The 22,588-nt window shown below is 51.0% G+C and overlaps 1 protein-coding gene across 6 annotated transcripts in view; it reads right to left on the bottom strand.

Moving 5' to 3' along the window:
- Nucleotides 1-5,247: 5,247 nt before the first annotated feature.
- Nucleotides 5,248-22,588, bottom strand: part of MAP2K5 (mitogen-activated protein kinase kinase 5) — a 140,837-nt gene continuing 123,496 nt past the window's right edge. For 3 of the 6 annotated variants that reach the window (XM_087744317.1, XM_087744318.1, XM_087744320.1), the window contains one exon: nucleotides 5,248-6,761. In XM_087744317.1, the coding sequence (XP_087600443.1) occupies nucleotides 6,398-6,761 (364 nt within the window). In that variant the 3' untranslated portion in view covers nucleotides 5,248-6,397. The remainder of the gene's footprint in view (nucleotides 6,762-22,588) is intronic. The other 3 variants (XM_087744319.1, XM_087744321.1, XM_087744323.1) reach the window with 2 other exon arrangements.

Raw genomic sequence — 22,588 nt, 5'->3', positions numbered from 1 at the left:
CCGCGGCCCTTCCCGGGGAGGCGGGGGGCAGGAGCGTTTCGATTAGACTCTTTATTAGGAAAAGATTGCTCCGAGAGGCCTGAAAATTAAACGGTGACATTTTAATTACTGGACATTGACAAAGGGAGCGGGCGCCGGCTCTCTGCAGGCCGGGCACACTCCGCCTGACCCGCCGTGCCGAGCACCCGCGGAGGGCGGGCAGGGACACGGCGGGGGGGAGAAGGATGGGGCCCCCCGGGGCTCCTGCCGTGCGACCCCCGGGGAGAAGCGGGGCCCCCCCAGTGCACCCCGGAGCCCCTTCCCAGCTGGCCCCCGCACCCGGTACGACCCTACCGTGCACCCCGGCTCTCCCACCCTGTCCCCCCCTTCTGTGCGCTCCACCAGTCCCACTGTGCGACCCCAGTGCACCCCCAGTCCCCCCAGCACGCACCCTGGCCCTCCCCAGTGTGCACCCCTTGATGTGCCCCAGGTTCCCCACCTGCTGTCACCCTCTCCCCTGTCCCCCCCGTGGCACTGCTGCCCCTCACCTTCCTGGCCACCCAAGCCCTCCCCGCCAGCTCCACATCTGCCTCATTTCCCTCAGCCGGAGTGGCTGCGGGGCTGCAGAGGAACGCAACGTGCAGGGTCGATAGACACGACTTTATTGATTAGGTTAAACCAGCGCCTTCCCGGAGATGGAGCGGGATGAGCCGAGGGCAGCAATTAACTCTGCCTTGGCCCTGCCAGGCCGCGAGTGCCGGGGACAGCCGGGCACCGCGGCCCTCCGGCACCGAGCTGCACTCACCTGCTCGGTCTCTGCTGCGGAGAAGTTTTCCTCCTCCTACCTGTAAAAGCCCCAGACATCCATTTGCCATTAACCATCTCGCGGGCTGACCGGCTACTTATAAACCTTGAACTTTCACTGCAGGACTCGGCGGCGAGAGCAGCCGCAGCGGGGTACCGGCGAAGCAGCAGCCGCTCCAGTAGCCGGTAAGGCTCAATCTATAAATCCTGTCCTCAGTGCACACTTGTAGTTTATGGCCATCCCCTCTGCTGAAGGTAAAGCAGCCCCGGGTCAGCGTGGCTCCTCGGCAGCCGCACCGCAGCGCTCCCGCTGCAGCTTCCCGCAGGGAAAGGCACAGACCTCTCAGCTTTGCTTTTCTTAAAGCACAACCTGCTTTTTACCCTATGTGCCCAAAATACTTGAATATAGTTAGAAATTTTTTAGGTTTTCCCTATTAGGCTTTCCCAGACCAGGCCGGGCAGCCCAGCGGTGCAATACCGGTGAGCTGGGGGAGCAGGATGAGGCCAGCAAGTTCAGGGACAGTCCCCACATCCCTCCGGATTTGTGCCCCACGGTGCCTGTGAGCCCCCCAGCCTGAGGGGTCCCCCAGGGACGGCTGAGGACGGGTTATCCTAAAATACCTGCTATAGCCCAGGACCTCACTGCCATGCAATGGGCCCCGGCTCCCCCTCCGCGCCGCAGAGCCCCTCTGCTCCCCAGGGCCTGGCTCCCACCGCAGGGCCATCGTGCCCCCCGAGCTGAGGTGTTTGGGGCTGGGGCCGGTTCCTGCCCGGTTCCCCGCAGGGCAGAGGGCAGCCTCAGGCCAGGGACGGGGCTGCGTGGGGCAGGAGTCACCCACAAATAACCTCACGTGGCTGAAGAGGGTCTCCTGAGCACCCTCCGGAGAAGCTGAGAGGCCAGAGCTGGTTCTTCGGCAGCTCTCAAAGAGCTGGGGTCACCTGTGATGTGTTTAACTCGCGCCCAGGCCTGCGTGGGCCGGCTCCTGGCAGCTGAGTGGGGACGGGTCTCCTGGGGGTGTTGTCGGGTCTCTTAACGTGTTGATCTCTGCCAGTTGCACGTCTCAACGGGAGCGGGAGGAAGAGCCTCTGCACAAAGATGCTTTGTCCCCAGCAGGCTGCGCAGCCTCCAGTCCTTCGCAGGGAGCAGCGCGGGGCCCGCCTGCTTCAAACCCCTGCGGAGGCGAAGGATTTGCTGCTCCCATTCACTGCCCGAAGGGGCCGAGGGTGTTTCTGTCTGCCCCGGACCCCTGCGCTGCGGGGAGCAGCGGAGCAGCCACCGACGGCTCCTCTCTGCTGGGGACCCCCCCCGCCCCCCCAGAGCAGAGCACTGGCTTGGGGGATCTTGGCTCTTGCAGCCCCCCGACCTGCCTCCTCCCTCCTCTTCCTCACCCGCCAAGGCCGCAGGCTCCCAGGGGGTCCCAGGTGCAGCTCCCGTGGGGCTGGACGCCGGTGGCCCCCTGGGCTGTCCTGCCCGGAGGCAGCGCTGGGCAGAGGGAGCGCAGTCGGAGCCAGAAAGCCGAGAGCCGTGTCTGCCCCGGCAGCATCGCCCCCCTCCCCACCCGCAGCCCGAGTCCCTCTGTCACCAGGCAGCGCTTTCTGCCGTGGGCTCCCAGAGCCTTCGCTCTCCATCAGCAGATTTTGCTCCCTGCAGAACCAGGGAATTTTTTTCCAGCTAAGATCCAAATTCCCAGGTTTTCCTTCAGACCTTGCCCACATGCTCCCTGCATCACGGGGGCCCTGCAGCCCATCCCTTTTCCATTGATGCCTCCAGGTAAACTTTCCCTGCAGGACCACAAAGCTCCATACGCCACTCCCAGCTTCAATCCTCCGGTTTGCTCATGCTCTCGGATATCAAAGGGATCAAACGAAGCCCCTAAGAGCTGTTTCTAGTGATGGCTCAGTTATTAATGGTAGCGCATCGCTGGCCGCTGCCGTCCCGCTCGACAGACGTGACGCCCAGGGAGAGGGACGGGTCAGGGACCGCTCGCAGCCCCCGAAGCCGCAGCCCGCCGCAATTCCCCGTTTCTGGTTTCTTTGCCAGATGTATGCGTGCGTACAGACACACACACACACACACACGCGCACACGCAGCTTTTCAGGCTGTTATTTGGAAAACAAAGACTGACACTTTGCCTTTGGAAAGCTGACAGCAGGATGTGTTTGGCCACAAGGATACAAGAAACAAAATATTTTCTAATTCCGTGCTGCGTTTAAGGGCAAACTACCCTGGGCTCATCTCACAGGATGAGCTTTGCCTGGCAAGGATCACAGGCAGGGAAAAGCGGAAAACATGGGAAGTTTTGGCACAGATGGGACATCCCCAGTTTCTTCCAGAGCCTGTGAGCTCCCGCACACACGCTCCCATAGGAGCCTGGGTCTATCGGTACCACCGTGACTGAGGTGACAGGGAGGAGACGGGGCGGTGGGACTGGTGTGGGGCTGCTGGTGGAGTCCCTAAACGAGCTGGTGGGATGAGGAGTGGGACTGGGGGAGATGGGGGGTCACTCAGCGCACCTATAGCATCCACTGCTGAATTAATGCCTTTGTTAGGCACCCCCCCTGCCAGCTTCTGAGCAGGTCTCAGCTGGAGGGTATAATATCGCTGCATTTTCTGTAAGCTTTTTAGCCAAGAAATGCCCTGATTCAGACTCCAAAAAGTTGCAGCAGGAAGGAGGGGAGAGGGACGATGTCCCCAGGCAGCCCCGGCTCCAGCAGCAGCTCCTGCACTGCTGAGCCCCATCGCAGCACCCAGCGCTTCGAGCCCTGCCTGGCAGCCGGGCACATCCCCCTGCCTGTTCGCTTCCCACCCCCGGAGCGGGTTTTGGGGCCGGGATGAGGTTACACGCAAGGCTGGCGGCAGAGCCCGGGGCTGGGCTCGCAGCGGTGCGTTTCCCGTGGCTTGGCGATCTCAAAGTCACCGCTGCGTGCACGCAGCCCCCGTGCCGAGGCCGGATTGCCGTAGCCCAAATGCAGCACAGCAGAACCCCGCTTCGTCGTGCTGCTCGCCGGGCTGCACCCCAGGGGACCCCTTCAGCTGGGTTTGGGGGGAACCCTGCAACGCATCGGGGTGCCCCACATCAGGCTCACCCCGGCTCCTGCTGCTCCGCACGGCACGGATACGGGGTCGGCACCCACTTGCTGCAGGGAGAGGAGCCCGGGCTGGGTGCAGACCTGCTGGGGAGCTGCTTGACGTGGGTGGGGGCACCCAGCGGAACGAAATCTGCCCAGATCCTGGCCCGATTTTATTGCCTCCCCCCCTTTCCCTTACTTTTGCTCCTTGGTGCTGACAGGTGGTGGCAAGAATCAGGCTGAATCGCTTGCATTGGGCTCTGCGGGCACCACGGGTTTGCACACATGTGTGCAAGGCAGGGCCAGGACACAGGCTGGAAGGGGAGAGCGAGGTGTTGTGCTGGGGGGGGGACCCCAGTAGCCCCCATACAGCAACGCAGACTGGGCTGTGGGGTCCAGACCTGCCACGGGGACCCACACCTCCCGTTGGGACCCACACCTCCTGTGGGGATCCACCACCCAGAGCCACCACCATCGCCAAGGCAGGAGGCAGCAGTTCGGGGAGGCCCAACCTCGCTGCCGCTCGACACTCGGGATGGCGGCGAGGCTGGCCGTGCTGAAGGGGAGCTGGGTATTCCCAAACCCGCCTGCTCCGCTCTCCCATCCAGCCCTAATCCCTCCCAAACCGGCGTTAACCCAGAGCTGGGAATGGAGCGGGGCAGGAGCGGTGCCACCGAGCAGACCCCCGGCCGCACCGAACTCAAGGACTTGGGGAAGGAAAGACGACAGCGGCCCCAAACCTCCCCCGTGATTGCGGGATTGATTAAGTACACTGATGAAGACAGCAAGGTTAATACGCATTCCAGTGAATTATAACACTGTCAGCCCCTTGGCCGGGAGATTTTTCACGTTTCCATCAGCTGGCATCTCGCACAGATTTTCAGGGGGACGTCTTCCCCTCCCGACCTCCCTGCCAGGGAAAGCGAGAGGAAAAGCCTTGGTTTTACTGACTTTTTAACTAAATCCGAGGCAGAGACTTTTTATCCAGAGAAAGCTAATGTAAACTGTTAGAGATAAATAAATGGAAGAGCTGCCTATAGTCTGGTTGGCTCACAGGGAAGAAATTTGTCTCACTTTAGAAAAAGGACCTGAAGGTATGGGGGCTGTTGACTCATTCATCGTACTGTTATCTGCCAGGGAGGTTGTGACATCAGAGCAATTAAGACAAACTTTAGTCTATAAGTTCACGCCTGCAACCTCTATACTTCAAAAGAAGACAAACGATCCCTCCAAGGAAGGAAACAAAGTCTTTTCCAGGCTGCTTCCAAAGTAACATTTTGGATTTGTAGTGGTTCAGGAGGAATTTTTCACCAAATTGTTTTTTTTTCAAGCTGCTGGTATATAATAAACTACCTGAGCTTTTTTTTTTTTTTTTTAGCAAAAGTTTATTTCCAATGCAAAGACAAGCAAACAAAAGCCCCAGCCGCCTCCCTACCCAGGTCACACACACCAACTCTGCCTTTCACGGTCCTCCTCTCTTCTGTGGGTTTTTTTTAATAAGCGTCTTAACGCAAGGACCGATTAAACGTGCGTCAGCCCGTTGTGGAAACGCACACAGAAGCTGCAGGAGTAACAAACACACAGCAGAGACACCGCAGTTGTTCCTCCCGTTACGGTAACAGCAAACCTGGGAGCCTTTGCTTGATCCAGCTGCACCCATCGTGCAGCGACTCCGATGTAAGAAAATAAGCGCTCAAGGTAGAGCTGAGAAAGGCAAGATGCTGCCGAGCAAGCCACGAGCTGCTGGGATAAGAAGTAAAACCCTGCAGCCTGTTCTGTGGCCAGGCGGGCAGGCGGCAGGGCTCGGCCCGGGCCCCTCTCCCCCCGCGCGCTCGTGGGGTGCTGCGCAAGCCTGCGCCGTGGCCTGCGGCTGCCGCGGGCGGCACGGGCAGAGCCTCGCACCCCTGTGCCGCTGCTGTCCGCAAACTCCCCGTGCCCGGGGCTGCTCTCCCTTCGCAGCCAGAGGCCAGCAGCCCACCCTGGCCATGCGTGGCTCAGGGGCTGCCAGCTCGGGCTGGTGCTCGCCCAGCGGCACCCCTACTCCCCGTTTAGGAGCGCGCCATCCTCCTTCACCTCACCTCTTTCCACCTCAGCAAAACCCTTCTGCGTTTACGGATCGGCCCGCAGTGCCTGAGCGCGGACGCTCTTTGCGCACACCAGCGCAACGCCAGCCCTCCCAGCAAACCCGAGCCACAGCAGCAGGCGCCCGGCAGCAGAGAGGCACCGCCGCCATTTGATAGTGGGATGCTGATCTGCCTGCCATGCTTCTACTCTGGAAGGGCAATCCCTCACCTCCTGGCAGGACAGACAAGTCCAGATCCTTCTTTTTTTTTTTTCCCCATTTGTTTGCTTTCGTTTTACATTTAAAATCGGCATTTTGTGGATGCCTGCACTCAAAGACAGCCAACAACTCCTTACGAAATCCTCTGAACACTCAGCGTGTCATTCGTACAATAGCAAAAGGCCAACAGTTAAAAAATACTCTGGAGCCAGGAAATATACAATACGTTCAATAACAAAAAAATATAGATATAAAATACTTGCTTTAAGGCTGTGTACAGTTTAACTGAAGATAATCTGAGGACATTAAATTGCTCAGCAACAAAAGAAATGTGGGAAGAAAATTCCTTAATGTGGTGGTGAGGGAAAGGCAGCAACAAATATCCTGAAAGATTGTGTTGATGCTTCTAGAAAATATTTTTAGTAAAATATGATCCAGACAGACGGAGAGTCCGAAGCGCGGGGCTGGTGCTGCTAGTCCAGGATGAGCTGCTGCCTTGCGCGGTGCTGCGAGCCGGTCCAGCTCACTGCGGCCCTTGGGTCGCTCGCCGTTCCTCGAGCATCCTGCACACCCACATGGACACCACCTCTGCGTTCCCATCGTTGTACTGCACGATGAAGGGGTGGCCCTGGAAAGCAGGATAGGCAGAGTTAGCCAGGCTAAACACGTGAAAACCCAAAAAGGTTTGGTTTTTTTAATTTTTGGGGGGAAAAAACATATTGGAACATCCTGTGGTTACAGTCATAGAAATGCAATAAACCAGTGACTCAAACCAGTGAACGTCCTCTTGGATCCATGTCATCCACATACATTGTGCATACGGAGAAGGGAGGGCTGGGGGAACCCAGGCTCCTTACTGAGCCTAGCACTCCTTGGAAATACGTGGTTTTGGGTTTTTTTTTATGTTCAATTAGCTCATTGTGTTTTGAATCAGCTCCTTTCTAGGATGGCTTGCCAGGCTGCTCAGCTTCCAAATGATGTTTTGGTAAAAAGATATTCTGACAAAAACATTAATCTACGAGTCTGCTTGTAAAGGTCTCTCTGTTAAAGTTTCTCTCCTTTGTGCACCTCTTTCACACGTATTATCCGCGTTCACAACCTGAACTGCTTCGTTTGCGGAGCAGAGGCTGAACCGCGCCACTTGGCATGTGAAAACGCGCGGCTATATGAATGCCACATCCACTTATATTTGCGTCCTTGCCTTTTATCGGTGGAAACCTTACGCCTCACCCTGTGCGCAGGCGTCCCTTAAATGGATGGCCCTACAAATTACCTAGGAAAAATCCAATATCCCTGCAAGTGTTAAATTCCTCTTGTTACTTGGTCCTCGAGCTCTGTGCCTGCAGACGCAGCCGGACCAGGCGCCAGGCTCTGCAGCACTCGCAGCGTCCATACGGAAAGGCATTTGTTCACGCACATACGTGCTAGTACACGTCATTTGGAGTGATCGAGTGATATAGATATGAAAATATCGCCCAAGTATAACTGAAACAGGTCTTCGTGAGAAGCTACGATGGAAATTAATGGAAAGAGGGAAAACTATAAAATATTCTCAGCCATGAATTATATGGCTACTGCAGGCACTGGAAGACTGTGTCTTAGACACCTCAGAAAATCAGAACAGCATCTCAGGATGGAACAAAAATATGGCCTGCAATTTCAGCAGCCAGCTTAGGCAGCTCATGTCTCAATCTGGCCACATTCCTAGAGATGGGAACATGCCATCTTCAGATGAATCTCAAATGAAGTATAAAAATCCACAGGAAACCGAGTACCGCAATTACATAAATGACTGAAAGAAAGCAATCGCCAGGAGAAACCATCACAGATGATGAAAACCTCTACTCCAAATCACTCAAAAGCAGCTCAGTTTTTGCAACACTAAACTTCATTGCTCTTGCAAACAACGCCTGAAAGTAATCAGAGGAGATCTGCTGGGGAGCCGCTGGGGAGGGTGACGTACGTGTGGGAATTACCGGCGCACGCAGCCCGACGCCAGCCGCAGCGGCCAACGACGGCAATCGGCACACGGAGAGCGAGCGCGGGTCTGACGCAGGGCCCGGGAAGCCCGGTGGTCGGCTGGGTTAGAAGGGCACCAAGCGGAACAACGAAGCAGCACCAGGCTAAATAGAGCACAATAAATCCTCGCAGCATCAGCTCGAAGCAATAAAACACTGTGCGGGGCCAGGGCCAGCAAACGCAGGAGCCACAGGAATAAAATATGCCATTATCTGCAAGAATTATGGAGAAAGCATGAGACGCTGTTGCTTCAGCTCTTTGGGATGGCTTTGGATTCTTTGGAATCTCAGCCAAAACTTTTTAGGGAGGAATCTGAGATGTGGAAAGCCCTTCTTCAGATCTTACTGGGACCAGCTCAGCTGCTTTCCCAGTTAGCCTCGTGGAGGAAAGATGGAAGGAATATTCTGGTGGAGTGACTTGAGCAAGAGGTCCACCACCAGGAGAACATGATGCATAGACTATGCCATGAAGAATTACAGATGTCCAAGTGTTTTATTTCACCACACTGGCTTTAGGTGCCCTGAAAGCTGCCTTACAGCCCCGGGCCTGAGTTTCTTTGCAGCACGGGCTCCCGCCAGCCACAACCCCAGGACTGGGCAGAACGGCAGCTTTCCCCTCTGTGCATGCATCGGTGGGATGCTGGCCGCACCTCCACAGGCTTCTGGCAAAGGCAACGCAAGAAGGGGCAATGTAAGAGGCACGGTGACCCCAGCCTGCACACACGGAGCATCCTCCATCTCAGCAACATCCTGGCACCCAACAGCTCAGCCTGAAACCGGTCCTGCTCCAGCACCAGGAAAGACGCTGCTGCCGGGATTAGCGGAGGTGCCGATGGGCTCTGCCACCCTGTGTTTTAAGCTCAGAGAAGAAAATCAACACATAGCAATCTCCACGCCAGTAGGGTCCCCAAACAGGCAGCTACAGGTCCCCGTAGCCCACAGAGCTGGCACATTGCTTGGTCTTTATTTCCTCTCACATTGCAATCTCTGCTGTACTCTCCCTGAAAATGTGGCTCCTTCGCCATGAAGATGGAGGAACACCGTGGTGAGAGGCAGGACAGAGCTAATAAACACATAAAGAACTCATCAGTAGTTGTTGGGAGCCGCTTCTCATTTCCATTCATCTCAAAGGACTAATTCCCACAATTAAGCTAGTGAGAGTTGAGGTGGTGCAGCCCACAGACAAGAAGTGTATTAAGAGGAAAGGATAAGATTAAAAAAAGGTGAGGGAGAGACCCAGAAAGTGGGGAAAAAAGGAGAAGCAAGTTTGCCTGTAAGCTAATAAAGAGCTGGGAGGTGGTAGGAGACACCGCTGCACCAGTCAGGATGTTTACTGGCTTAATCTCTCAGCTATGAAACAGATCTGCCTTTGGAAGTACTTAAATGAAACTTTTCCCCATCCATTCATCAGAGTGTAAGAGACTGCGCAGGTTTATGCGGTGAACCACACGACAAGCGTGGCCAGACGCTGGTGGAGAGAAAAGGGTTTAATTTAAACAACCGTACCCCAGTCACCTCCCAACAAACCTCACTGCTGATCACCAGTGAGCATATGAAGAATTGCAATAGCTGCTGGCACAACTGCGAGAGCAAACGCCATGATGTCGAAAGGTCTGTTACGATCTGCCAGCGCGAGAACTACACCACAGGCCGAGCACGGTGCCGGCGACTGGGTGTGCACGATGCACCAGGACCGCTCACCCCCAACACGTGTTTCCTCCCCAGCGCTCAGCCATTGCCCTGCAATGTCTAGGGCAGCAACAGTTGGTATTTCAGCCTGGACAGGGAGAAGCTGCACTCATGGGTTTCCTCTCCAGTATCAGCCTGGCCTGGTCATGCCGGTGGTCTCCACTCCTTGGATTTCTTTATTTACCAGGTGCACACAACAGACAGCCTCTGGGAATGCCTTACATTCCAACTGCAGGCTCTGACCCGATGCCTGCCCTGCTTTTTTCCCCAAGGAAGGCTTCAGCCTGCTCAGTCTATAACTCAGATTTGAAATAGGGGGAAAAAAACAAACATGCCAAAAGTCTACAGAATCTGAAAGACCCCACAGTCACTAGGGTGAAGCTACAACAGGAACGGCACGGTTGCAGTCTGAAGGAAGCTCCTGAGTTTTCCTACGTAAAACTCCTTTTGAGTGAAAGCCCACATACATGGGGACGCGCGCATCCCGCAGAAAACCACGGGATGCCAAAGTCTGCAGATACAAGATCACCCGACTCCTGCAAACTGGAGGCTGCAGCACGACTCTGGTGTGATTACAGGTTTCCAAAGCAAAGTCAGTTCAAAGAACTTGCTTTCCCCTCCTCAGATTTGCCGTGCTTCCCACGGGCTCGAGCTGCAAGCCCTTAATTTTATCTCCAGGCCTTTGAAATTGTGGGCAGCTGCCACCTGCCATTGCAATCGACCTTTCCGAGTTTGCTCTTTGTAACTGCTATAGAAATAGCTGTTTTCCTCCCAATATTCAATTTTTTGAAGCAAATTGCTTCCTTTCAGCCATTCTTAGCTGTAGACAGCAACTTTAGATTTGTCAGAGCTCTCTGAATTTCCCAACCAGGCAGATGCGTGTGGGCTCACAGTCAGTCATTGCTTGGAAAATGGTCTACCAAGGAAGAAGAACATATCCAGAGGCACCAGAGTCCATTTGAGAGCTTTGAGGATGGCAGCGGACAGTTCAGTGCTACCAAGAGAAGATGGATGATCTTAAAATGATGCATTTAAGTACACAGATGCTTGCGGCACTGAGCATATGGACAATGTCTTTTTTCCTTCCAACACCTGGCTATCAGAAATCTTCAGCTTTGCTCTTCAATGTCTAACATCAGGAATAATACCAAAGAAATACCGCACCCTCTTTTTTTTAACCTCCTACTCCAGATATCCCATGTACATTTGGGTTTCACTGTTTTACTAAACAAATTCAATCTGAAATGTTCCTGGTTTTATTGATTCTTACCTATGAAAACAACTCAGGAGAGGCCACGATCGGGAACCCAGAGGCAGGACTCCCGGAGTTTATTCCCAAGCTGCCACATACTTTCCAGCACGATTTTCACAAAGGTGCTTCATCTCCCTCATCCTCGTGGTTAAAAAGGGAATAAATGATTCTGCTGTCTCACAAGACTGCTGTGAGAATCAGTGCAAGCGTGTTTTACCCAGCACTTTGGGTGCTGGGCACATTTTTGGGTGCAAAAGGTGCAAGAGTTAAGGGTTAGCATGTTTTTTGTCAGTTGGAAGGGACCTACAATGATCACCCAGTCCAACCTCAAGGTAAAGGCTTAATATAAGCAAGATAGCCTAGAAGTAGCTGTTTCACCTCTTAAACAAAACAACAGCCAAGGACGCTAGTGAGAACCAGGGAAAAACAATCAAGAGCCCGCAGACAAGGAAGAGCAGATGCATTGGGGCAATTAAAAACCAGCTATTAAAGCCAGTCCGCTTCTCCCATGAATCTGCTTTACGATGGAGAGACTCCCTGCAGAGGAAGGCATCTCACACCCAGTATATCCTTGCATTTAAGCTACTCGCAACATGCAAAGAGAAATTGCAGGCTATGCAAGGCTGAAAATGTCAGCTAGCCATGCTGTTCACCCTATTTGCTTTGTTTTGTGAGGTTATTCCGTTGAAGCCTGGGGTTTTACACACTCACTTGTCTCCCTAGGAATAAGTTTAACTTGAAACTGCTGTTTAGATTTTCCCTGGTTTTAGACTATATTGCTCTAGGGAGGATTTTTCTCAGGCTGAAGGGATGTTTTTACCAGAAGCGTTTTTTCAGAATCTGGTGGTTGGGGGTTTATTTATTTATTTATTTTTTGTTCATTTGTTTGTTTCTTTTTTAATAGGGAATGGGAAAACAGATTTCCACCAAAGCTGACTCCAGTGCCAGTGGGACCTGTCTTTGCAAATCTTGGTAGAAAGCCCCTGGCATGTTCAGGTCAGGCACCGAGAGCAAGGAGCGGCACAAGGATGTGCCATGTCCATGGACGGCCTGCGCTGAAGCCTACACCAAAACCACTTTGCTTCTTCTAATACTTGACCTTGCTGGACCACACTTCACTCAGCAACTGCAATAAAAACACGTATCAAAGAGCAATACGGAATTGTGGACAATGCACAAGTCCATCGAACTTGCCCTTGGCCTGCTTACAGCAACATTTGAAGTGAAAATACAGTACAAACTAGGTGAGAGGGACTCGCAGTGGGCTCAGCATCCAAAAACGTCTCAGGGAAAACATTTAAGATTTCCTCCAAAGCCTCCAACCACGGCATTTGCACCAGCAGCAGTCTTCTCTGCTCTTAGCAACTGTTTCACAAAGTCACCCTGATGGGTTCTCTGCATTTTGCCACTATTCAGCATCCAGCCCCCCATTCCCCCCTTTTCAAGCATCCAGAGTACTGCAACCATTAACCCCCGCAGCCCAAAACATGCACATCTCAAAGCAGCGCCTTCAACTGGAGATATCTTGGGAAGGGAGAGTGGCGAGAAGGGGCATGGAGATTAGACAGCGAAGGAAGGAAGGAACAAGGGAAAAAAAAACAGGTAAAAATCAAAACTGCTAAAGGATAAATGCAGCTGCACCCCCCAGGTGTAGTGCACGCCCAGGCTGCGGGATGGGGCTGGGATAAACTGTCACCTCAAGAAAGAAAAAAAATGAATGTCACAACAGCTTGGACAGTATTAATAAATTCTGGTCAGTGAGTGTCTCAGCCACAAATAAAAGCCCCAGCCCTGACTTAAACAGTGAGCAATATGTTCTAAAACAAACACAAGCAACCCGCTGTACTTAAATATTCCCACATAGATTTATTTTGCTTTGCAAGGTAACACTGAAGAAAGTTAAATGCATGGAAGCTTGAAATGCATTTTCTGTTGCAGCGGCTGGTTTCTCACTGCCGTGGTGAGATGACACACTCTGCTTGGTGTGGTGTGCATACCTTTTTTGCAGCATCCATCCACCCTTTTTTTTTTTTTTTTTTTTGACGTGGGGAAGTTAGCTGGCTCCCAGCACGGCTCAGTCCTGCACTCGCATCCCCCTGGGCAGCAGCAGAGTCGGGTGCTGAGCTGTACCCAGCTCTCCCGCTCCAACAGCACGTTAAGGTCAGCAGAGAGCACAGCTCTTCTACGCTGGCACCTGCGTCCACTGTGAATTGGCAAACAGGAGCTTGATATTAAACCTTCCTTAGTAAAATCACTGTAACGAGTGATTGTACTCATTTACTCATTTTAAAAATCACCGAGCCTCTGCTCACGCCCTACCAGTGATGGTTCAGCCAACATTTGAGTCTCAGTAACGTGCAAGAGCTCATGGCAACGCTAACAGGCATAATCACGGAGGGAAGCACGACACCAGGGAAAGAGATGCTCATGAGAGGGGCCCGAAGGTACCACAGGACATCGCCACGACAGAGCTGATCCCAGCCCCGTGCACTTCACGTTGGCTCAGACTTCTACGCACGTTCATCACAAAGCAGTAACCACCTCCTTGCCAATTCTTAAAAATAGCTGGCAATCAGTATGTCCAGCAGACCCAAGGAGCATAAAATACGTTGAAAAGTCACAACCGAACAGCTCCCCACGCCTGCCTTACCCCGGCCGGGGGTCTGGCTCGGGAGGACACACAGCCATTTCTGTGGCCGAGGGGAAGCGGCCGCCGGTGAGCGCACAGCAGCTTGGAGCCGAAAAGGTCAGGCAGGACGGGGCCAGGGATAGCCCCAGCGTGAGTGTCAGCCAGCCTAATTTTGTGTGTCAACTCCGAAAATTAGATAAACAATGACAAACCAGGCTTTTTAAATGAACTTGTCTCATCTCGTTCTCTTGATAAAGGGTACATTTCTCAAGTTGCAGTGTCCCACCAGACAGGTTAACTCTTTCAAAGGGGAGCGCCTCGCAGAGGGTGATGTAAATGATTTAAATATCTGACATGAAATTAAAAGGGCAGTGCCCCCCTGAACACACAGCCCTGGTAATTCAAAGTCATTGCTCACAAACCATCAATCATTTAGCCCAGTCAATTAAATTGCCATTATTCAAGGGTAAAAGTTCCGTAATTTTACCTACCCTTAAAATTCAGCAATTTGCTTTCACAGCCTTCTCCTCCAGCCTGAGGAATCTTCGTTTCTGATATTAATGCACTCAGAGCTTATTGCACCAGACTCTACATCGCATCCTTGGCAGGCCTGCGGACACACGGGCCTTTTCCAGCACCAAGTGCCCACATGCAGCTCTGCTCCGGATCTGCTCAGCGGCATTGCTGGTAGGAGCGAGGATGAACTGGCCCGGGGAGATAAAAGGGACACAGCCCTAATACAAGGCCTGTGCATCACCCACAGCCCCAAATCTGGGCTACCCGCATCCTTTCAGCTATTTAGCCTAATGCATACATAACAGTTTACACTGCCTCTCATACATAAGTCCAGGGAAGATCAAAGCTTCACCAGAGTCTATCCCATAAATAGGTTCCTCTGCCACCGACTATCAAACGCTTGTGTTTGGATAGCACCAAGGAGTTTTAGACCAACGCTGAGGCTCCTAAACACTGCGAAAGGACAGGCAGACAATAACTAACATCCCTTAAGCAATGCTTCTGTGATTTCAGAGGACTTTCCAGGCACAAAACAAGTGAGTGTTTATTGTGCGACTGGCTTAAAGGGTCCCTGAAATAGGCAGCTACTGACCTTAGCCAGGATGGCGACAAAGTACACTCCCAACATGAAACACCGGTCAGTCACCAATTTCCTTGTAAATCTGCAAAAATTACAAGGTGGTGTTGCCTGGGGCAGAGGACGTGAGGGGGACGCAGAGGACACGGACGGGAACCTTAATCCCAAATGGTGCTCAATGATATTACTCTTTCTTTGACCGCGCATCCAGATCTAACCCACATCATCATCTCCTTACGTTTTTTTGACTGGGGCAGCGAGAGGTTAACTGGGGAGGGCAGCACGACCTGCTCCCAGCTCTCCTGGAAAACGTGCCAGGGTCAGTGCGGGCTCACCGCACTGCCCTGCTGGGAAGTGCCCAGGGGCACCCGAGCCTACAGACCAGCATGGAGAGCCGCATCGCTGCAGGACTTGAAGGTTACGGGGAGGAACCTGGGAACGCCATCCCGCACCTAAGGGGTGGCTGTGGCCTGAGCAGCAGATTGCCCAGGGAGATGGGCAGCGCCGTGGCCTTCCTGGCCGTGCCGCAGCCAGGCTGGAGGGGCTGTGCTTACTGCCAGGATCGCAGCCAGGTGCCCCTCGGCACCTCCTGCTGCTTCGGTGGCTGCAAAAGCAGCAGTGAGCCCTCTCTTCCTCTTTTCTCCTCCGTGGCAAGAAGAGCCAAGCCCTGACTTCCAATCCCACATGCCCAAGGCCAGCGCCGGCTGCGCCATCGAGGCACATGTGCCGTGCTGCTCACGAGGTCTGGTGGAGCACTGCCACTGGTCCAGCGCCGCGGGCAGGAGAACCGGCAGGGCCAACGCAGGCTGTGGCCGCTGCCGCAAACACTCGGGGGCTGCCTGTTGACACCTCGAAGCCCATCTTCCCTGCAGGCAGGAGCGAGCTGCGCAGACAGACCTGAACGCAAACCCCGTGAATACAGAGGAGGAAGGAGAAACACCGTGATAGGGACCAAAGTCTTATGTTAACGACTACATGACACCCAAACATTACCACAACACCTAGCAAACTAGAAATAGCAATATAAGACTCCATGCTTACGCAAGGTACATTAGGAAATAAGCAGCACTGCTGTTGATCGCAACAGTGCCATCCTTTTCGTGTTCTCTTTTACAGGAATCCTCCCAGACTGTGCAGTTAAAGGACTGTGCCCCATTTATTACGAAGAAGCACAGACAAATTATGCATTTCATTTAAAAATTTGAATTCAGCATAACAAAAACCATAATAAAAAGATCCCAACTGTTGCAGGCACAGACTATCAAGACGATGGCAGTGCCCTCAGACAGCATTTCAAATACAGTTTATTAGTGTGTGATATGAAAAGGGTATTTTTATTGCATGATATAATGCAATGGGACCTTGGGCGCTCTGCAGAAGGACCTTGCACTCAGAAGTGTAATGAACCCATAGTCCAAAAAACATTATACTGTACATTAACCTATCATTAATGGCACATTAGGGCTAGGGGCATTGCACGCTTGCTGGTCAGGGCTCCATCAGGACAGTATGGAGGAAACCACAGTCTTCACAGGCTTAAAACAAATAGAGAAAATAAATATTACTGATGGCTACAGGCTGCTTTAAGGGAAGCTCACTCTCCGCTTAACATGCAATTTTGATGCCATTTTTTAAAGGGGGGAGGGAGAAGACAATGCAGCAGTTTATTAGGCGATATTAGAAATGGCACGTCACTGCTTTGCAGCATTCAATGTCGCCGTGGTGCATCAGATGCATCAACACGGAGCTTTTCCTGCACAAAACGCGGCACCTCTGAGCACGGGGGCACCTTTTAAGAAGAAAATGAAAACTGGAAACCTGCTCCCCTTCCCTGCCATTGCCTAATCCCTGACGACACTGGTAAGGCTTCCCTGGCAGCAGGAGTTGAGACCTGGGAAAAGCATCCTCCGGCCCAGCTCTGCACAGCCCCATCGCTGCCGGCAGGACACCCGGGACCCATCCGTCTGCATCTGCACCCATTTCCATCCCACCTGAGAGCCATCCGGCAGAACTCCAGCCTGCGCCTACAGTAACTCAGTGCAAAACGTGACCAAATCACGACACTTGCTATGCTCCTGAATCAGCTGGGATGTCCCATGCCTTCCTCCACTGGAGGTGCCCTCTTTGTTCAAAGGCAGCTGGATGAGATGTTCACAGTGCAAACGTTAAATCAGAAAAGCCCGGCTGGCCACTCGGCCCTAGCTGGCTGAAGGAGCGCAAGCCCTGCAATTCTGGAAAATAAGAACTTGGCTGCAAAACAGCGTGCCACAGTTATCGTCCCAGCTAGTTCTCCAATTGCTACCGATGCGTCTATGCTATTTACAGCTCTTGTAATTAACCGAGGGCACATACTCGAGAGGAAATTCTTGCCCATTCACATGTTTAACGGGAACACAAGTCAGACCTCCAAAAGGACAAACACGAACCTCACCTCTGGAGCTGGACTATCTTCCCAGGACACCTGCAGACATGAAGTGCTTGACTAACCCAAACTACCCCAGACTGACCCTGTGTCCCCCTCTAGTGACCTCAGCACATACAAGATTTCATCACTCTACCGCTGCCTCCAGTAGTGGAGGATTTTACATCTAGAGCTCCTGCCTCCAAGGACAAGCCAAACTAAATGCTGTTCTAATTATCTGTGCTAGCTATCCACAAGGCCGATTTCTGCTCCCACAGCCAGGAATAGCAGCGAGGAATCCTCAGGCCAATACTCTATTGCCGACTCCCAAAACATTGTTAATTCACAGGCACAGAAGGTGTCAGAGTCCTCCTCAGGGGCTGCTCCGTGCAGCAGGCTTCCCTCCACCGCTCACTTCTAAGGCTTGAGCGGGGTAAAAAATCTGAAGGCTTCAAACGCTGGCATGGATCCACGGAGACACAGAATACACACACGGGTAAAAAGACCCTGCAAGACGCTACTGAAGCGAGATCTGGCTGTTGCATCTCCTGTTTTACTTTTGCAATTTTAGGATGTGTTTTGACCGTGGGAGGTAACCCTGTAAAGAAAAGGGTGAGTGCCTGACGTCCCTGAAACAGCAGCGACTGGGAGGCTTAGAGTGCGTGTCTAGAAAGCGTGGCCCCAGTGTCCCAAAGCTCCAGCAAGGTCAGCCCTTGCTTTGAGAGACACTCTCCTCCAGGAATGAAGCCTCCTTGTCTCTTCCATGCGGCACCTGCAGTGATGGGACTGCATATGTCAAATCATAGCAAGTTTAACCATAAAGTACCAGCTTTTCCTATGTACTTGCATGGTTGTGTTTGATCTGGGACCAAGTGTTTACTGGCCCAGCTCTCTCTCCCAGTTCCTATCCTCAGACTAGTGACTATTCAGGGCAAGAACTGCCTCTCGCTGTGCTTGGTGAGGAATTCAGCATCCCCGAGAGCCTGTTCTCGGCTGGCTGCTAGAGGGAAATCGCCCATAGCAGGGGCCAAAGACACAGTGCTTCAGTAGATCTGCAGGAGCCTGCAAAGCTGCAGGTGGCACAGGCAGGCTGAGGGCACAGGGACTCCAAGAGTCAGGAGACAAAAGCACCCAGAAAGTAACGCTTTCACAGAACTTCCCAGCCCCACGAGGGCATCACCTGCAGCTTCTGCCAGCTCAGAGAGCAGAAAGGACCGATTTGTCTAGAGGACGGTGAGGGTAGCGAAGAGGGCCAGAAAGCCGCATCGATCGGTGGCGTTTTCTGGGCGGAGATGAAGCAGGGACAAGAACACATCCATAAGCAAAAGCAAGTATCGTTAGTCTCCTTGAAGTTTCTGCTCCCTATCCTCATTCCTTATTCTGCGCAGCTAACAGCACAGCCCCAGCCTGCTAAACAGCTCCACGCAGAGCGTCGGCAAGTGGTGAGTTTTGTTTGTTGCATGGCCTCCCTAACATACACTGTAATTAAAATGTTGATTACTAAACAGTTTAAATATATGACAGACAATGCAGTTAAAGCCTACAGTTAGGTCAATATGTGATTTAGATTTGCCATTTAAAAACTCTCATTTAAATTTTGCATACATTAATCACTACCATACTTCAATGTTCTGATATCCACCTGACTACACTATTAAAATAAAACTTGCTGCCCCAGGGAAATCCTACTTATTCTTAATTGTTTCGAGGCTTTGATGGGCTTTTAATCTAAGATTAATTTATGCAATTTTAAATAACTCTTCTTATGATTAATAAGCTTGAAAATTAAAAGGAGTCTAAAGCAATTATAATGAGCATTTGGTCATAACCTCATTAGGAGAAGGAGTGAAGGATACAGCTCTGGAATTCTTACAAGACTACAATTTAAGGTTACTTTCAGAGGAGTCAAACATAGTTCTTGAAATTGCAAAGGCAGATTAGCCTAGGTCAGTGCTAGAACTATGGCTATCTAGATTAGCACACTAATGATTTTATCCCTCTGATGATACTTAAGACAGTGAAAAGATGATACAAAACGTATCAAAGATAAATGGATAACACTATGAAGAGGTGAAGTCTTGGAGCTGTATTTCTTGTTTATCTTTTTTTTTTTTTGAGAAGGATTCCTTTTGGGTTTTTTTTGCGTATTATTTATCTATTTGTAGATTAACTTTTATCAATGCACTTTCACTTTTCATATGATAAAGTTAATTGCAAGTGATTTTCAGCTGGTTTAGTAGTTTTGTTGAGGCACATTCTGCAAATTCTGCTGTAATTTACAGAATTTGTCTTTAAATAGCGGCAGTCCCCAGGCATAACGGATGGACCAGGAGGAAGAACAGCTTAACTTAAACCTGAAAACCTTAACCTGAAGAGGAACTGTCCACACGTCACACCTGAATTTCCATTTTTAAACAGCAGTACAGATCCTTCCATTATGATTAAAATAATTCTTTCAACCTTCTTCTGAAGCTTTGGCCGTTGGCCGTAGCCAAACGATGGGCCAAACGGTGGTCCTAAAAACAGTCCTCAGAGACCCCCCGTGCACTTGCCTGATGTGTCCAGGCTGGCAAATCATCATCAAGACTCAGGGTCAAAGGGGAATTTTTTTTCAGGTCAGATGAGCAGGGATCAGTGCAGCTCCTCTGACTTCTGTAGCATGGACCTGACTTCGACCAACTCAATCCCCTCCCATTGCAGGAGCCCAGGGTGTGCACGGGTGGGTATATGAACGGGTCTGATTTTTGCTGTTCTCTTTCTGTGGCATATACCAGTCTTAAATTTACTACCGAGTTTTGGTTTTGGCTGTGGCACAGAGGAGTCTATTTGCCCATCTGCAGATCATTTTTTCCACAGTAGTTTTGCTTTTGATATTTGCTGTTAAGCCGATAACTGTGCTTGGCATGCCTCTTGGTGCTTAGCTAACAGAACGAGCTAACTCCCAGCAAAGGTGGTTTTTTTTTTTTTTTGTGATGACTCTTAAAAAAAACTAAGGCAACCAAAATACAATTGGAGCGTGCTTTTGCAAGTGCCGCTGAGGTTAAGAAGAGCTGTAGAAGAGGAATAGAGAGAGTGGCCCAAGGCTGATAAGAGCATGTCAACATTAGCAAGCTGTCGACAACAGAAGCAGATCCGCAGAGTGAAACGGTTGGTGCAATGTTTCAGGGATGGAAGAGGTTTTACTTTTGACCAGCTCTGGTCTGGTCTGCGGACACAGCGCCCATTAGGAGCTCATTAGGTGTGTGCCTGGAGCACATCTTCTGGTTTGGTTTCATTTGAAATTGATTCAATTCACGAGCTTCAAGACTTGTCTGTGATGAGAATGAAAGAGCGGTAGCTCTGAAAGAGCAGGAGATTCACGCCAAAAAGGCACACCTGACCTGAACGCTAATGTTCATGTAGATGCACCTGCAGAAGCGTCTTCAGCTCATGCCTCACTGCGAGCACAGGATTGGTCCCATTGACACCAAACAGAGCTAGTCAGGCGTTAAAAGCTGATGTAGTATTTCCTTCAAACGGTGTCTAAGTGTTCCCCTGGACTGGGGAAGGAGGGTGGAAAAAACAGTTGTTATCTCCAAGTTTTGAGAAACTGGTTTCTACTGACAGGAAAAAAAAAAAAAAATCACTAAGCTGGAGTAAACTGAAACAATCTCCTAAACGTTTTTCACCCAAACCTTGGAGTAGAAAATGCTGCGTGCATACGCACGTGTACACACACACACACACAGAGATAACAAACAACGAACAAAACCAAAAAAACCCAGAAAACGATCTGGCTGGAAGCAAAAAGGGAGAATGGAACAGCCCACACTTTGCTAGCATTTCTGTGATGAAGTTTCTGCAAATGAACAAGTTGTTTTTAAAAGTACTCCGTACGATCGTATTGCATTACATGCCTACACGCCGCCTGCATCTAGTGCAAAATAACATCCCCATGTTTGCCAGGTTTAGTAAAGAGACTAAATAAAGCAAGTATTCAATGATCAAGCATGAACATACTGTCAAATCACCCTGTCGCAGGAGCAGAAAAAGCACAGGTATGAAACGCCCGAATAAATGTGCGGAGCCCTGCTGAAAACACAGAGAAGAAAGCAAAATATATCACCACTAGTTGGCTTGGGAGAAAAAAAAAAAAAAAAAATTCCTTTGAATCTCTCACAAGGTCACTGAACAAACGACCGAGGCCACGAAAACCATTTCCATTCTCAGACTTGTATTTTAGTACCACCGTTCCCTACCGGGAGCCTTTCCCCGGTGGAAACCCCGGCTCTCTCCAGCCATACAGGCAGCCACCATCGGAGCCGTCCCGATTTACACCAGCCGAGCGTTTACCCCAGCATCTCCCATTAAATCCGAACAGGCAGATGCACATTTATGGGACAATGAACTTTTCCACGGCTGCGGCTCATCGTGCTTTGCTATTACGGCCTTAATAAACCTGCGCATTCCCGTGCTGCGGCAGCTGCCTTGGGTGGGAGCGTGAGCAGCCGGCTCCGGAGGAGAGGCCGCAGCTTAAAAAAAAAAAAAAAAAATCATGTTTAATTTAAAAATTAGAAACTGGAGCAGGCTGTGAGCACAGAGGTTGATTGAAACAAAATTTAAATTCCTGTCAAGCCCATTTAAACACAGGGGCCCTTCATAGACAATTAGCTGCTCCCTGTGAATGCTGAATAAACTCGGGCCTGGTCACTGTTAGAAGAGAGCAGACCTACTGTGAGGAGCTGGAGAAAAATTAACTAAAATCAGGCTGTATGAAATATTTAGCCTCCCAGTTTATCACAGGGGTTTGGAAGTGTAAACAAGACAAAAATCGATTCCTCGGTGCCCTCCAATCAATCCCCCAAAATGGTTAGGGCATCTGTTTCTGCTAAATTTTGTTTACTCTGGCAGATTTGCCTTAATTGCAGTTGTTTATCTCCCATTGTCCCCGGGGCCCTAATCTCCCGATTACTAATACTTAACACTCATTTCACATCTAAAGCTACTTCTAATCCTCAACAGGTTTCTGGGGCTCTTAAAATTATTGAAACGGCGGAGACGGGAGATGCAACCTCTTTGTGAAAGGCACATTTTCTTATCTACTACCAGCTGGGTCCAATCATCACCAGGGATGGCTGCAACAAAGGTGCTAAAAGGCTCTTTCACAGGCACTGCTGCTCCGCTGGGGATTCAGCGGATAAAAAAGAGCTTTGATGGGAAAAAAAAACAAAACAAAACAAAACAAAAAAACCCCGAACAAGAGGGCTATAACAGTCCAGCCAAATAAAGTTACTGTCATAATCAAATGCTGTCAATCACAATGAAAATCCAATTAAAAATCTTTCAGTGCGGCCCTCTTAAGTAGAAAAATGTCCCCTATTTATATGCGTTTTT

The sequence above is a fragment of the Nipponia nippon genome, unplaced genomic scaffold (assembly GCF_047370975.1).
Source record: "Nipponia nippon isolate SJK-2023a ecotype South Korea unplaced genomic scaffold, ASM4737097v1 scaffold_9, whole genome shotgun sequence".
NCBI classification, from domain to species: domain Eukaryota; kingdom Metazoa; phylum Chordata; class Aves; order Pelecaniformes; family Threskiornithidae; genus Nipponia; species Nipponia nippon.
Note: the sequence above shows the minus strand (reverse complement) of the source record. Positions and strands in the feature narration are given on the sequence as shown.